Below are 15,966 nucleotides of genomic sequence, written 5' to 3' on the forward strand. Positions count from 1 at the left end.
TAGCAGCAGATAATTTAGACTTGGTTGGTAGCATTAGCCATGGAAAAAAAAAAATGGGCGTATTCTAGATGTTGTTTGAAGATAAAGCCAACCAGACTTCTGGTAGAGTGGGTGTGATAAGTGAGAAGAAGTGAAGGTTGTTCACAATTCTTCTAGTGCATTATTTTTCAAAATGTGATCCATAGGACCTCTACAGCAGACTCACCTGAGATACACTGAAATACATCCCCGTGGTATACCTGAATCATACTTTTTCTCTAAAGGGCCAGACAGTAAATATCTGTTACCATTACTTGACGGTGCTGATAGAGCACTAATGCAGTCATAGACAATGTTTAAATAAATGTAGATGTGTTCCAATAAAACTTTATTCATAGACATTAAAATTTGAATTTTATAAAATTTTTACTTGTCAAAAATATTATTTTAAAATATTCTTTAACATTTGAAAATGAAAAATTAAACATTCCTGGCTCCCCAGCCATAAAAATCAGGCAATGGGACCCATTAATATTTTATCCATAGGCCATGATGCTTTTCCAACTCTGCTCTAGAGAATAGATCCCAAGAATATATATTTTTAGCATACACATTAAGCAATATTTTAAAACACAAGAAATTCCGTGTAAGATAAGTATTTTTATTCTAATTTTAAAGATAAGAAAACAAAATCACAAACAAATGTGACGTTCTTTGAATTAGAGCTTAGTCTTGGGTCTGTCTCATTACAAAACTTGCACTCTCTACCATCCCCCAGCACCTTGTGGAATATTTTCCCAGGGGTTAATATTTCTGTTCAACCATAGATGGAGCACAGAGCAGAGTAAAAAGAAAACAAAAAGCTTGTTTTGCCTAGAGAACTGTTTTTCCCTCTCAATATGGTACACGGTTTTGTTTTATAATTAGCATTCTGCTGATGAGATCTCCCATTGGTGAAGGCTTACGAGTAAGATTTCCATGAAAAGCAAGCACTGCAGGAAATAAATTAATCTCTAGGGAAGAAGAGGGGCGAGGTTGTCAGTGCTCACACAACTTCCTAATAGGAAATGATATTTCAGAATTGTTCAAAGAATGAAATGGCTATGGGTTGTCCTTGCAGCACATTCTTAAACATTTAAATAGTCTGAGAAGAGGGAGATAGGTTGCTATAAAATGAAGAGCAATCTTATAACATTTTTCTTTAGGGTGTCAGTATTTCCAAACTAAAATAGCCTTATCTAGAAATGTAAAATAAATTCTACTAATATAATTATTTTGTTTATATTATTAAATATCTGCATTGATGTTAAATATAAAGATGAAGGGACAATTTTTAAATCATTGGTTGAAAATCATACAATATTTTAAATAACAGATTTTCTAGACTTTGGAATAAAAGTAATTTTTGCACTTAGAACACTACTTAGAATAAACCTGAATTTGAGGTGTTTCTTCTTTAAAATTAAGAGACATCAATGTGTTTTATGATCTAAACTACCTACTTCTTGATCCCATATAATCAGTCTTTCAATTAAGGTCTTTAATATAGAACCCCCAACTTGTCTAATCCTCAAAATGGTCCCGATAGGAAACTACTTATGTTTTATTTTCCATGATACAAATAGGATCTGAAGTTTATGTTAAGCATTTATGTTAAACTAAAGCTACAGAATCATTCTTTAATCTCTAGCTTCGACCTTGGCCTAAGTGGAGAGCTTTCCCAGGGAGTTTGTTTTTTTCTGACCTGTTTAAATTTCCAAATTAAGTAAGATCTTAGATGTGGTGAATTACCTGTATGTGAGTCTCACTTAGAGATAAGACCATTTGAGTCCAACAATTTGGACTAACTCAGAGTAAGCCATAGGATCACAGGCTTTCAGAACTGATAGGGCATACAGATTATCTGGTATACCCACTATTTTGATGGAGAAAGTCAAGCTCAGAGAAATGAAATGGCTTCTGAAAGGCTAAGAATCCAGGTTGTGGTAGAACTGGGACACAAACTTGGAGTGCCTGGGTTTCATTTTCTAGCCCAGGGTTTGTCTTACTACCTGACTAGTCTAATTTATGAAGGACAAACAGTAGCACAGATTTAGTCTAAAGTTGTAGGGAAAATTCAAAGACCACAGTTGAAGTTACAAAAGGAAGAAAATCACATTGGAAAATATGGATCAGGAGAGTGTAACATTTGCTTATTAGAAAACATTTATGTTTATGTAGGGCAAAAACAAATAAGCATATTTAAAAGGTCATCCTTCCTGGCAATGATTTGAGTTTCCAGAGAGACATAAGGAGGAAAAAGGAAAATGGCCCCCTGTTTAGCCCGGAAGATAACCGGAAGCAATGGCAGCAATTAATGAGTGACCCACATAATAATCAGATCCTCCTCAGAACTGAGTAATCATCCTCTTGTACCAAATGGCTGTGCCCTTGGCTGAAAAAAGCCACATTGCCCATAACCACAGACTCTCCTCAGGGACAGCTGCATCCAATGATTGTTTGATGCAGGGGGTATAAAAGTCTGTTCCCCACCCACTAATTCAGGACAACCCTGAAGAACCATGCCAACTCCAGAGCTCTCTATGGGATCAGTTGAGGTCTTTGTTGTGACTATATCATGATTCAATTTTTCCCTCTGCCCAGATCTGCTTCTGGGACTCTGCCTCAAGTGCTGTTCCTGAGAGCACTTCCCAATCAACTTTCCACATGTAAATCAGGGCAGGGAACTGGATGCAGCAAATAGTACAATGAAAACATTTCCACTTAACACATGTTATTACTAAAAATAGACCTTAAGCTGAATAAACATTGAAGCCCTATGTTCCTCCTCGGCTATTGCTGCTGAAGTAAGATGGGGAAAGAGTCCATTAGGGAGAATCAGGGCATCCATGTCTCTACACAATTGGAGTGTTTCTCTTACTGTGAGGAATCAGTGACATTATCAAAGAGGGTTTCTCATCCCCTCCAATGTTCATAGCATTCGCAAAGGCCATAACATCTCCAAGAGCATACTGTTCTCAAAGGCAAAAAATGCAGACAGAAACTTAGAGACTAAAAGATCCATAACATCAAGTGGCCACAGCCAGCAATTTACAGAGCATATCGTAGGAAAACAAAGTTTTCCTTAGCAATCAATTCGTAAAGATTCAGTAGTTAATTATTATAGCTTGACTTCATTGTAGTTTACTATGTACTATACTTTTACCTATTTGATCTAATATAATCTTCAAAAAAAAAAAAAAAAAAGCCCATGGTATAGCACTACTAGTAACTCAATTTTACAAATAAAGGAATAGTCTTAAATAACAAATTGCTCATGGTACATAGCTACCTAATGGGGAAACCAAAATGTTAACCCAGACTTCTCAGTTCAGCCTCTAAAGGTCTGTGCTTTATCATTCTATCACTTAATCATCCTACTTTCAGATAACATATTTTAGTAATTTATGGATAAAATAACATGTAGAATTAATAATAATGTTCTTAAAATAAGGCATGGGCATCACCAAGCAACCAGATTGAATCAAGGACCCACAGAACAAAGTTATCTAGAATCTGGTGAAATGTTTTCATCAATTTCTTAGTGAAGATGTCAGTGGCTGGCAGCACTGCTCCTAAGTGAGGATTTACTGTACTCTTGGCTGGAATAGAGTCTTATTACACAATTCATGTTCAGTCATTCACAGCAAAATTTTAGTTGTTGACATTGAATACCAAGATAAATAATTTCCTTAGTACAATTATTAGATACATATTTGAAAAGGTTCCACCCCATTTAACTGAAAGAATTAGGTCTGGGTATCCCAAAAGAGCAACACTAGAAAAGCAAAGCAGCACCCCTATCTTAATTAGGCTTTTTTTTTTTTTTTTTTTTTTTTAAGTCTGTGATATGCTACAAAGTCTCTGCTACTGTTACTCTCATCAAAGATAATTTAGGACATGACTGACTTATGTCTAAGCATTAGAAAGAGGAGAAAGCTCAGAAAAGGCCTAATCTACCCATCCTGAACTCAAAGAAGGCTACAACATATTCTATGAGCTATCCATGTGCAGTATGGTAAATGTTAAGTATGGCTCCAATGAGTCTTTTTTTTTGGAAATGAAGAACATATACTATATGATATAAGATAAAAATAAAGTTTGAAAGATTATATTTTTGCTCTACTCTACTTTTGTATTTTTATATATAGAATTATCACACAATTATAATCCATAAGGAAGAAAGACTGTAATTATTGCATTTACAAATGGGAAAGCAAATAAAAATATTGCCAAGATGTTCATACTGGGTAATTTCTAAATAAATGGATGTTAAAATCAAATTTATCTAGGAAAGGAGATTCCATTTTACTCTCTTGAATGAAGTTAGGGAGTCTCACTTGCCTAGAACCACTGCTTTAATTCCAGGTCATTTTTGTCCCTAAAATCATCACTTACAAGTAATATGTTCAAAGCTGGTACTGCTCTGGTCTGTAACATACGCTGTACTACTCACTCAGGGCACAAAGCTGGGACTACTGCTGTACCATCCCAGAAAGATTCACATACAAGAGAAGATTAGATAACGTTTCCTTCTGATTGAAACAAAAACTTTGATCTCAGGAATTGTGTTATCTGGTACTTTTTAAAATCCACAATCTTAAAGAAAAAAAAAAAAAACAGGTTCCTATGAATTAATAATGGCTTGAGACTCAATGCGCTACAGCAATTTTCACTGCCGTGGTTGTTTCTTTTATAGTCACACTTGATTAGTATTAGAAATGTGGAGGAATTGCAATATGCATGGTTTTCAAAGCCCTTTACAGAATTTCATTTTTCTCACTAGGAGAGAGTCAATGAAAAGGTAATAAGAAAAGCTCTCTGGGACGTTTTTATAGGAGTGTCAGAAGCCAGTAAGCTAACTACATGAAAGAACCCAGATCGTGCAGACAGCGTTTGGAGCAGAAACACTTCAGAGACTTTATATCTAGTATTTTGACTTTTACATGTCCTTGGAGAAGAAAGCATGCTAGCTACAAAACCAAATAAGGATGAGAAAGGAGGAAACCGTATGCTTAAGAATAATTACAGTTTCAATTTTCATACGAAATACATGTGAAGTTTCAAAGATAAAGTGTAATAGAAATTGAGAGGGTTTGGTGTGTCTAAAATATTGGCAAGAAACAAACTTCTTATTTCCCTTGCTAGCTCATCCCAAATTTCCGCCATATGGAAGTTAGTCTGGGTAGCTTAATTGAATGCTATCAACTCCTCCACAAGTCCATTTGCTTTTGTTTTGCACTCAGTGGAGATGAAAAATATCAGATCACAATCTCTATAAACTGAACCATCATAATTCAAGCTTGCATTCAATGACTTATCTGACACTTCTTTAAATTTAAAACATCTCAATTATTTTAACCTCTTTTCAAGACAGTAATTCTTCTTGTTCATTGTTCTAGCAAAAATATCAAAATATTATTATCAAAAAAGTACAAGCAATCTTAAAATATTTTATTGGCCATGAAAGCCATAAAGGAGGTGAAAAATCTAATAATGGAAAACAATAAACATGACTATTATTATTGTGAGTGTTCAACATCATGCTTCACGTAAAACTTCATTTCAATGTGATCTGCAGAGCAGGGTGATTACTTTGGCTGAGTCATATATTCCAAACAAAATAACAGTAAGAATCTGTCCATTGTACCTTTGTCACGTGGACAGTCAAACTACCGTGGCTTAACTAACCTATAGTCACATCAGTACCTGCTACTGCCGTGGCCCCACGGTTGCTCCTCTCTTTCTCTTCATCCACCAAATCATTCTGACTACCAACCGGTACTTTCGAATCCAGGCCAGCTTGATTTGGGTGAAGTTTCTTGGTTATGTCTACGTGATGACGCTGAAATGACACAAGTCAGAGTGACTGATTTCACAAGTAAATTGTCAGTCCAAAATAAATGCTTCGGAGAAATATGAAAGATTTATCACATGGCAATTCATTTCTGTATGTCTGAAACAGAACATTTGACATGTCGAAGCAAGTTACAAATTATATGTTCATCAATATATTTTGGAAATCAAGGTGTACAATTTTTGAAGCAATCTAAGTAACTAGAATAAGAAATAATTTTAGGCATAGAAAACCATCTTCAAAGACCATTTGTGTATATTATTTTCTTCTTGTGAAGCTTGTAAAATATATTTTTCATTTAGAACATTTTTATTTAGTTTTTATTCTTATAGTTAACTAACCCAGCACTTCATTATATATTACATAATTTCATATTATATGATCAAAAGCAGATTTCATTTATGTATCATCATACTCTTTATATAAAACATATCATAACATCTACTATAAATTAACCCACATTTTTTATCAGCATTATGCAAATTTGACAAAGCTCCTCTAGTCAATTTCAGAGTAATAATTCATCATAACAATGAATTATTAAGGCACGGCATCAATGGTCCCTATAACTCATCTCACATGTAAGAGATGTCACAGCATTTGACATTATACTGACACACTGTATGCTTCAAAAGAATCATCAGATGGGAGCAAAAAGTGAAAACTTCAATTGGAAATTAAACTTCCAGCACTTAATTAATTCATACCCAAGTCCAGATTGGAAGTTTATCAATTTGAATAAGATTACAGAATATGTGAAGATTCTTAGAGTCAATATTATCGTGTCAACTGTGGCCATTCAGACTAGCCATGTTGGCTACTAAAGGATAGTATAATGGATACCTTTCCTGTAAAGTTTCTCCTATAGACCATATATTGCATGAAATTCGTTGAAAGCTTGATTTTATAAAATCAGCCTCTCTTAAAGCTTGAGAAAGGCCAATAAGGAAATTAGGCTTTAGAACGATTAAATAATTCACTTGAGTTAACAAAATGAACAGTGCTGAGTCTTATGATATGAATCCTGAACCTCGGACAGTGTTCTTCATGATTGATTTCTTGAGATTTTTAATGCAGGGGACTGGATGCCCAGGTAGCCCTCACTCTTCACTCCTCTCTATATCCATGTCCTTTACTACAGAATTTTGCAGTACCCTCCTATTCTGACTTTTGGCCTATTAATGTGGCTTCTTCTGGCCCAACAGGATATTGACACAGAGGCTCAAAAGAGGCTTGCACAATTGTTTTTGCTCATTCCTTAACTTCCACTATGCCATGAGACTATGCCTAGACTAGCTGGCCACAGATTGAACATGAGATGGAGAGTTAGGTCACCCCAGTTGTCCAAGCTGAAGCAAACAACAGCCAGAGAAGCCCCAGACATTTGGGTGAAACCAGTCTAGATCATCTGAGACCAGCTCAAGTCAGCTGAATTCCACAGCTTCATGAGCAAAATGAATGTGATTTTGGTTGTATGCCATTATGTTTTTCTGGTGGTTATGCAGCATTGTATGCTGATAGACAACTGGTACATTCAACCACCATCTATCTATAGTATCCCAGATAATGGATGTGGTGTGAGAATACAAACATAACATGACATTCTCTCAGACTCCAAATTATTAAAACACAATTTCTTACATTGTTTATGCAGATAATTAAAATAGAGTGTGGTAAGTCATTTGCAGATATTTCTCAAATTCCTTTTCTAATGGCAAAGGAAGGGATCCTAGCGATACTATAAAAGACAGCTCACAAGATCAGTTTGGATGTTGGTATTGACTAGAACTAAACCATCATGCTTGTTTATTTTTAGCTCCTCCACAGCCCACAAAAAATAAGTCCATCACTGTAATTTTTAAAATTTATTGTCAGGCCTCTATTATCACGTAGTTTTTGGAAAGAAGCAGATTTCAGTATCCAACTACTTTCCTGATTCTGAATTAGACACCTTTGAAAAGTATATTATTATTTCAAGTTATGACATGAGTATTAAATCATAGTTTCTCAGAACTGAGCAATGCAATAGATTAAAGAAGGAATAAGCTTCATGTTTGTTCATACCAAATTCAATTGAAAATATTAAAACATTGAGGGAAAGTTAAGAATTCATGCAAGTTATGTATATTCTAATATATTCCACACTGAAAATAAAAGAAATGCTGAGCTTATTTACTCATGAAAGGATTTTTGTGAAAGCCTGAGAGAGAAAATAACCCCTTGATCAGAATAGGTTCTGAATTGTAAAGCTCCTGTGCTTCCTGGTGCAAACCTCTGGCAGACTGGACATTTTATAAACATATTAGTGTTTCAGTAATTAAGAGCCTCATTTTCCTGGAAACAGTTCCCACAGTGGAGTCTCTTCTTAAGTAAGCCCTGTCAGATTTTCCAACTTCTCTTTTACGTTACATATTATAGCCAAGCTGCTGTTCCCAGGTCCTAACGTAAAGGGAGGTAGGTGTCTCTTAAGTTATTGACCCTGCCATACTCCCTCTTCCTTGTTTATTTAGCCCCTCCATCTAGTTCCCCGGGTCTGCACATTATGCCCTGGCATCTCTTTTCTGCTACAATAAAATTCCTGCAGTGTTTCATTCTTAATTACCCAACTGCCCTCCCTAACCCTCAATTCTCTCTTCCCTCCTCCCTTTCCTATCTCTCAAATTCTTCCACCGTGCCTTGATAACTTTGCTTCATAGTTTGCAAACTTCACTACATATTCAACTTCTTTTCTGAACATTGTCTCTACCTTCTTACCCTGACTAAAATCTCATTCTTCTTTGAAAACACCACTTCCTCTGTGAATGATACTGGCTGCTTATTCTTCCTCATCCCTATTACCCTCAAGTGGAGGATCCCCTTCCCTGAGTGTTGTCCATTACACCTTACCTCCTTGCAAATGTGCCTGCTGCTTTGATATTCCTGTCGTCTAGCTATGCCCCATCTCTCTTCTTGTTGGTATCATCTATCTACTCATCTCTATGCATCTTTCAAAAGAAGTCTTTGGCACCTGGACTGTTGTCCAGCATCTGATGTAGCCTCAGCATCGCCATGATCTTGGACAATATCCACATCTACATGAATATTCTATCTTATTCATCCCCAGATCTCCTTATTACAAATGAACTTCTCATTTTTTCTAACTCATGCTTTCAGTCCCAAGATCACATTTGAAGTCTATCATCAGCTGAAATGTTTCCACCTCCAATATTAAGTATGTTTCTCTTTCACTTCTTCTCCTATCCTCAAGTTTATTCCCTTCACTCCAGCCAAATCGCCTTCTCCAAGACTGCTTTTTCCACAATTTCTGCCAAGGCTATTCGTGGACTTCACTGGGATCTGAGATCCACTAATCCCTTTACTTTCTCTATATCCATCACCCCCTTGCTCTTTTTCCTTTCTTCTCTACCCAGCATCCATTTCTGTTCAGTAACTTCAATCTGGCCAATAACCGGCCAGACTTCAACTTGTTTTACCTCTCAGCAGCATCTGACATGTCTGGTCACCTCCTTCTTTTGGCTTCTGATGTTCCTCCTACCACTCTGAGTGCTTATTCTTAGTCTCCTTTGCTGGAGTATCCTTCTTAACTAAACATCGAGTGTCAAGAGGTCTCAAGGTTCTGTTATTCTCCCAGTTTTCTTTTTACCATTCCTAGATAATTTCAGCAATCATGTGGTTTGATCTACCACCTGTACGTTTATGACTCCAGTGGGGAGGTAGAGATTTATGAAATGAGATGAGGTGTAGAGAGGCAGGAGCTTGTATGCCTTAGTAAGCACTCTGGACTCTAATTCTAACATCCTTTCAGGTCCACAATCTCATCACACTTCCTTCCTGTCTGAAGGCTTGGCTATTCTGTTTGCCTAGGACATTCTTAGTAAAATTTCCCCCTTAATATTACGAAGGCTTGGGTTCCTGCAAGTATCACTCACTGTACAAACCTTAGCCAGTGCCCTATTTTCTAGTCTTTGTGCACCTTGTACTTCTACTATAATGCAATTTTTATAATTACAATCAAATAATAGCTGTTTTCATGTTTAATGTCTATCTCCCTGGCTAAAATAAAACTCCCTGGAAGTAAAAACTATGCATGCCCTGTTCACTGTCCCGAGCTCTTATCTCAGGGTTTTAAATATAGTAGGCATTAAATAACTACACATTAAATAAATAGGCAAATTCATGAATAAAACATGACTTAATTTGTGTGACTTTTTCTTTAGCCAGTTATCAATAGCCACTGTATAGTCACACTCCTATGCATAAGCAAGTTTGTGTATATCATCACTCCTAACAGTACTGCTTATCATTATATATTGGTAGATAAAATGCAATTACATTTTACCTTGTTTTATCTATAAAAAACACATATTCCAAATCCTGTGCTTTTAAATAAACTCATTACTGAAATCATGCAGAACTATATACAGTATCCCATATAGCTCTGAATCAAATTACATTGGTCAACCATCTATGGAAGTTATAAATCTGAGAATTGTTATGTTAGAGAAAGTGAGAATTGAGAACTAAGTATGTAAACACAGCAGCCTCTATACCCTAGGTGTGAGAATGTGGTCTGACAACAACTGGAGAAATAAAACCCTCTGTCAGGTCCTGCTTCTGTGATGTCAAGTCTTCAACCTGAAGGTTGGGTCCAGAGGAAAATGAGAAAATTAAAATGTCTGCAAAGAATGGAGAGGAACATAGATAAATTTGAACTGCCATGCATCAGGCCTCTGTGACCACGCTGTAGTTGTACTTCAAAAATAAGGTTCTGTTTATTCTATGTAATTTCCATTTAACTTGTTATTAGAAATGAATCATTACAATCCTGTCTGCTAATTTGAAATGACTATTAAATTATTTTTATGTATTTCTTGGCTTGTAGTTTGCACATTGTTTTTAATATTCCTGCTAAAGGTAATGACGCAATTATAAGGTACTGAATATTTGTCTCACAAAGAAAGGAACAATTAAATATTACCAAAAAGTTAACCAAGATGTCCACGAAAAAAAAAATGGAAAGAGCTCTTCAAATCTTTCATCTCATAACTAAGGCCATGCCGTTGAGTAAAATCATACTTTTTCAATTTATTGAGATTCCTAGTTCATGATTGTATTTATTTGTGCCCCTTCTCCCCAAGGGCAAATGGCCATGTTTTTCCTTAGAGAGGTACAAAAGACCTGTCTTCACCAGGGACTGTATATCATTCATATTTAAAGCAACATGAAGTATCCTAGATAAAGTACTTTACTTTTTACTTTGTAAAAAAATCAATCCTCTGCCGACTATAAAAAGCAACCTCCCTCTCTGCTTATATAAACACTGCTACTTTCCACTGCCTGTACTTTTTCACTTCAGAAAGTACATTTAAGTGAAGAAATTTCAAGTGATATTTGAGAAGAAATCTCTCATTAACTAACTTTCTTCCAGATAATTAAATTCTACTTAAAATAAGAACAATGGCAATAATTCAGAGACTATACATAAATAAAAGAGAATATAGGTTTGCTGGGGATATGCAAATGATCATTCTATAAAAGCATTCTGTATGTAATCTGTCTCCTACTGTGTATGTGTGTGTGTCTGTGCGTGTGTGTCTCTGTGTGTGTTCTCTTCTGTTTATTACCTAGTTGAATCACCATAAATAATTTAGAAGATAATTAAGTGTTTTATATAAAAACTAATTAATTTCTCATTGTGTATTATAAAGGTCCATAATATAATAGAGGCAAATTTTTTTTAAAAAAAGCAAGAATATAAACTGAAACATAATCTAAAACTGACCATCCATATAGACAGTCATCTCTTTTGGGCAATATTCTGAGGTTTCCTACAATGATTCATATATACTCAAACTGCCCTTTCTTCACAGAATGTCTTCTTTACACCAATTCAAAGAGATCCTTCTGAGCTTGTTCAACCCTATCCCAAAGACATGCTATCTTTTGACCATTTCCTGTCCCTTGCAACCTTATGTTGTTTACAGAGGGTTTGCTCAAGCCTGTGTTTGGCAGGCCGTGGTTCATCAGCTCATCAGAAGCTCATTTCCCCTTTTCTGCTCCTCCTGGAGCTTTAGGCTGCGACCTTCCCAGGTGAGATTCCTTGCTGGCATCACTTACCCTCCTTGAGTGTGATCCTCCTCACTGGACCCTTCACACCTTCTTATTCAAATGTGACCTTGCTGGCTAGGTCTGGGCTGGCAGTTGATCAGGAACTTCACCAGCAGTCACAGGTGTTTGCATGTGGCTTGACACTGAGACATCCTTGGGCCCAATAGTGGTTAACAAGAAGAACAGACTTTTCCTTCTGTGCTTATTTCAAGTACCTCCAGAAAGTCAGACATTTGATAAAGTTGGTGTCTACCCTGACCTTTTCTTGGGTTGGAGGACAGACAGTAAGCCTACAGAAAAGAAAGATGCCTGAATCTATTTCCCTAGTTGCTCTAATAAGAGAAGACAGCACCCCATCTGAATCCTACAAAGACCTCTTCTTCTTGGACTGGCTGGGACCAGACCCAAGAAAAACCATCCTTGCTGTAACTGATTAGAAATCATCTCACATATCATACATCAAATATCTTACTGTATCCTCTGGGAAAGAAGTTCTTCATTACTATTAATATTATTTTATACTTCACTTTCAAAATATGTTTCAAGACTATATCAAGCATTAAAGTAAGAGATTAACAGTACTCATATTTCAGATATAGATTTCACTTGCATCGTCCTCTATTTTCCCTGATGAAAACTGGGATCTAGGTAATTTGATATCTAGAAGTCCCACGATCTTGGTTTACGTTGATTTAATCATCCTCTTGGAAAAAATCAAATCCTAGTTCATGGATGCGGGAAGAACTCAATATAATCACATACTTTGATTGAAATGAGTTGAAGTATTTTCATCTACAATACTTAGGTGGAGAACCTCTTCACATACTTCCATCAAGCTCAAATCAATGTGCTTCTTGCTACTCTAACATTCTGTGAATTTAGCCAAAGATGAAATGAAGATTTGAAGCAAGGCTTAGCCAACACTTCTTACTTTAAAATGAGATCTGAGTAGACAGCTAATCTGTACAATTATTATTCTTAAGGAGATAAATAAAAATTCCTTCTACCCTCAAAGATGTTAGCCTTGTCACTCCAGATATTGGACAATCATGCAAAAGAATTTGCTATTTTAGAGACTCTGTGGCAAGTCCCTCCTCTTCAAATTGCCAAAGTTGGCTTACTCAAAATGCTGATGTAATGCACACTGGAGCAGCTCTTTGTGTAGTGATAAATCTTCTTCCTTATTTTGTCTTCCTGAAAATTTGGAAGTAATTAATTTGCATGATTATTGTCATAACTTTCAAAGCTCCTATTTTAACGGGAAATCATAACTCTTAGAGTCTGTGAGTGTAATCTGTGGCCAAAGGGCAGGAAGATTAATCTTATTTTAAATTATGAAAACAGAAATTACAGTGGAATCAACGATGTGACACATTTTTTGTTAGATGAGATTTTGGTGAAATTAGTTTTGAATTAGTGGACATATGAATAGCATTTGAACAGTGTCCAGCAGGGTGACAGTTGCTGCAGATGGCAGATGGAAACTGTGGTATACTTTATAATAGGTCTGTCTGTATCTAGGAAAATTATTCTCAATTCATTTCTTAAAAATTACCTTTGAAATCATCTTAGCCTTCTGGGTATTAAAATGCAGGTTTTCACATGAGTCTTTAAAAAGTATATGTCCTGGCAATCTGATTTAAAACATTGTTGTATTATTATTTGAGCTAGAAATGATTTTGATGAGTATGACTCATCTCACTATTTCTTGAAGCCTTCAAATTACTATATATAAACTATTGAATGGCATTCTTGCTACCAAAGTGTTGCTAAAATACAAAATGCATGTGCTGTTGTGAATAGGTGCCCTGTATAGGATGTGGTCCTTGGAGCCTGCTTTCTATCTGCTCAGCTCAACTTAAGCCTGGCAACATTTCTTTGAAATCTCTTCCCATAAAGGCTGCTCTTCCGACCTCCTCTAATTCACAAGCCCTATTTCTGATTCCCCTTTTAAGGCATTGTCTGGCACCACCACCCAGCACCTTTTTGAAATTTCTATAGATTCCAGGCATGGCCCTTCATCTTCAGGATCCTTCTCCATTTTGTTCAGAATGGCCTCTAGCTCATGTTCTCCTCTTTGCTCTCCCTCTCCAAACATGACATCAACAGATCTTAATGTTTGCACCACTGTTGAACTTCCTTTTAGTCTTTTTTAGACTCTTGTAAGTACAATCAGAACATGGACCTCATTGTTCATCAGAATATCTCCATCCTCACGATCTTGGATTCCAACACTCTCCTCTGTGCTCTCACTTGCTGCTACTAACACTGCTCTTCCCTCTTGGTCTTATTTTCTTTTTTCTGGTGTTGTTTTAGCTTTATTTTTCATCAAAGCAATACATTCATGTTGTAATCAATCAAACAGTGCAGAAGAGTTAGAAGGGAAAGCAAAAGCCTCCTATCCCAACATTTCCAATCCCTCAAAGCAACTTCTTTCTTACTATTTCTGCTTTTTGGTTTTGCTGGAGTCTACATCTGTAACATTTACTTTACACATTGTAACTTATCAGCTTAAATTACTAACTTTCAAATATTAACATAAAAGATAAAGATTTAGTTAATTTATACCAATTCATTCCCTTTCCATTGTTGTATGATCATTCATTCATTCATTCAGCAAGTATATAATGAGCAACAACTATGCAAAGGTATTGGGGATATAGTACTAAGAAAGAAGAGGCAAAGAATTCCCTGCCCTCCTTGTGTTTACATCCTGTGTGTGTGAGTTGGGATTTGGGATGAGGTGGCAGGGAGGAAGAGCCAATAACAAATACATCAGGAAAATATATAGAATGAGTTCAATGGGAAAAAATGAAACAGAGAAGTGGATAGACAATGTAGAGTAGGGCAACAAGGTTGCAATTTTAGAGAGTTTGACATTTGAGCAAAGATTTGAATGAGAAGAGCTTTCATTATATTTGAGCAAAGATCTGAATTTAAAATATTTTTTCATTTGATTACATTTGTATCTTCAAATACACTTGAACCCCCTATCACTCTTTCATTTATTTTTACCTATTGACTTCTTCCTTGCCTCACTGTTTCCCTACCCAAGGGGCTTTAAAACCTTCATATTAAAAACTTTCTTACTGTGACTATCAGATATCACATCCTCAATTTCCATTCTACCCGCTTTGCCAATTTCTTCTCTCTCTATCTCTCTTTCTCTCTCTCTCTCTCGCACTCATACCCAGAAGTAGCAAGCTCATTGCTGGTTTAAAAGAAAAAAAACTTGAAATTTTCTATTTGTTTCTGACATGCATTCATGTTACCTGGTGACATGTGCGTCCTCAGTGTTGCTCAGTTTTTTGGAGGATCTCTGCTTCCCTTCCTTTTGAGAGGTCTGTGGAAGATATTTCAAGCCTTTTTCTCTTTTATCAAAGTTCACAATGGAAATTCGACATTCCTCATTTTAGAATGTTAATCACTTAATTCGTTGATATGGTGGCCATCTGAAATCAATGCCCATACCTCTCCTTCTCTTTCCTTAGAAACAACACTTGATTTCTTCTGTTTCTTACTGACTCACAAAATGTCCAGTCCTTTTCCAACGTGCATGGCTTCCCCTTGGAATATGACACTTTCTCTTCCCCTCTTCCCGTGACATACTTAATCAATCATTCTTCCAACCTCTCATGTATTTTCTGACTCTCCTCCTCCATTGCCTCGTTCATTTTTCTGCCAAGCTTTAACAAGAGCAATCCGCTTACTGCTCCTTTTGTTCCCTCTCACTCACTTATCTGGGTATTTACAGAATAGAATCTGGTTTCTGTTCCTACAACTTGACCAACAATACTTTCACCAACCACTTTCTAGTCATAAGTCATAAATCCCAAAGTGCTTTTTCAGACCTTGTCGTTCCTAGGTCTTCTACTGCATATAACTCTGTTAACCAACTCACTGTTTTTTAAAGGCATTTTCCCCTCAGCCTCCAGTATTCCATCTCCGGGATCCTTATGCACTCATCTCTTTACTACCTTTTC

At 36.2% G+C, this 15,966-nt stretch overlaps 1 protein-coding gene across 3 annotated transcripts in view; it reads right to left on the reverse strand.

Annotated features, from left to right (window-relative positions):
- The window catches only part of THEMIS (thymocyte selection associated), a 210,582-nt gene that overhangs the window by 13,627 nt on the left and 180,989 nt on the right, over window positions 1–15,966 (reverse strand). For all 3 annotated transcript variants that reach the window (XM_073022451.1, XM_008007111.3, XM_073022452.1), the window contains one exon: window positions 5,728–5,863. In XM_073022451.1, the coding sequence (XP_072878552.1) occupies window positions 5,728–5,863 (136 nt within the window). The remainder of the gene's footprint in view (window positions 1–5,727; window positions 5,864–15,966) is intronic.

Source organism: Chlorocebus sabaeus, chromosome 13 (genome assembly GCF_047675955.1).
Source record: "Chlorocebus sabaeus isolate Y175 chromosome 13, mChlSab1.0.hap1, whole genome shotgun sequence".
Classification (NCBI taxonomy): Eukaryota; Metazoa; Chordata; class Mammalia; order Primates; family Cercopithecidae; genus Chlorocebus; species Chlorocebus sabaeus.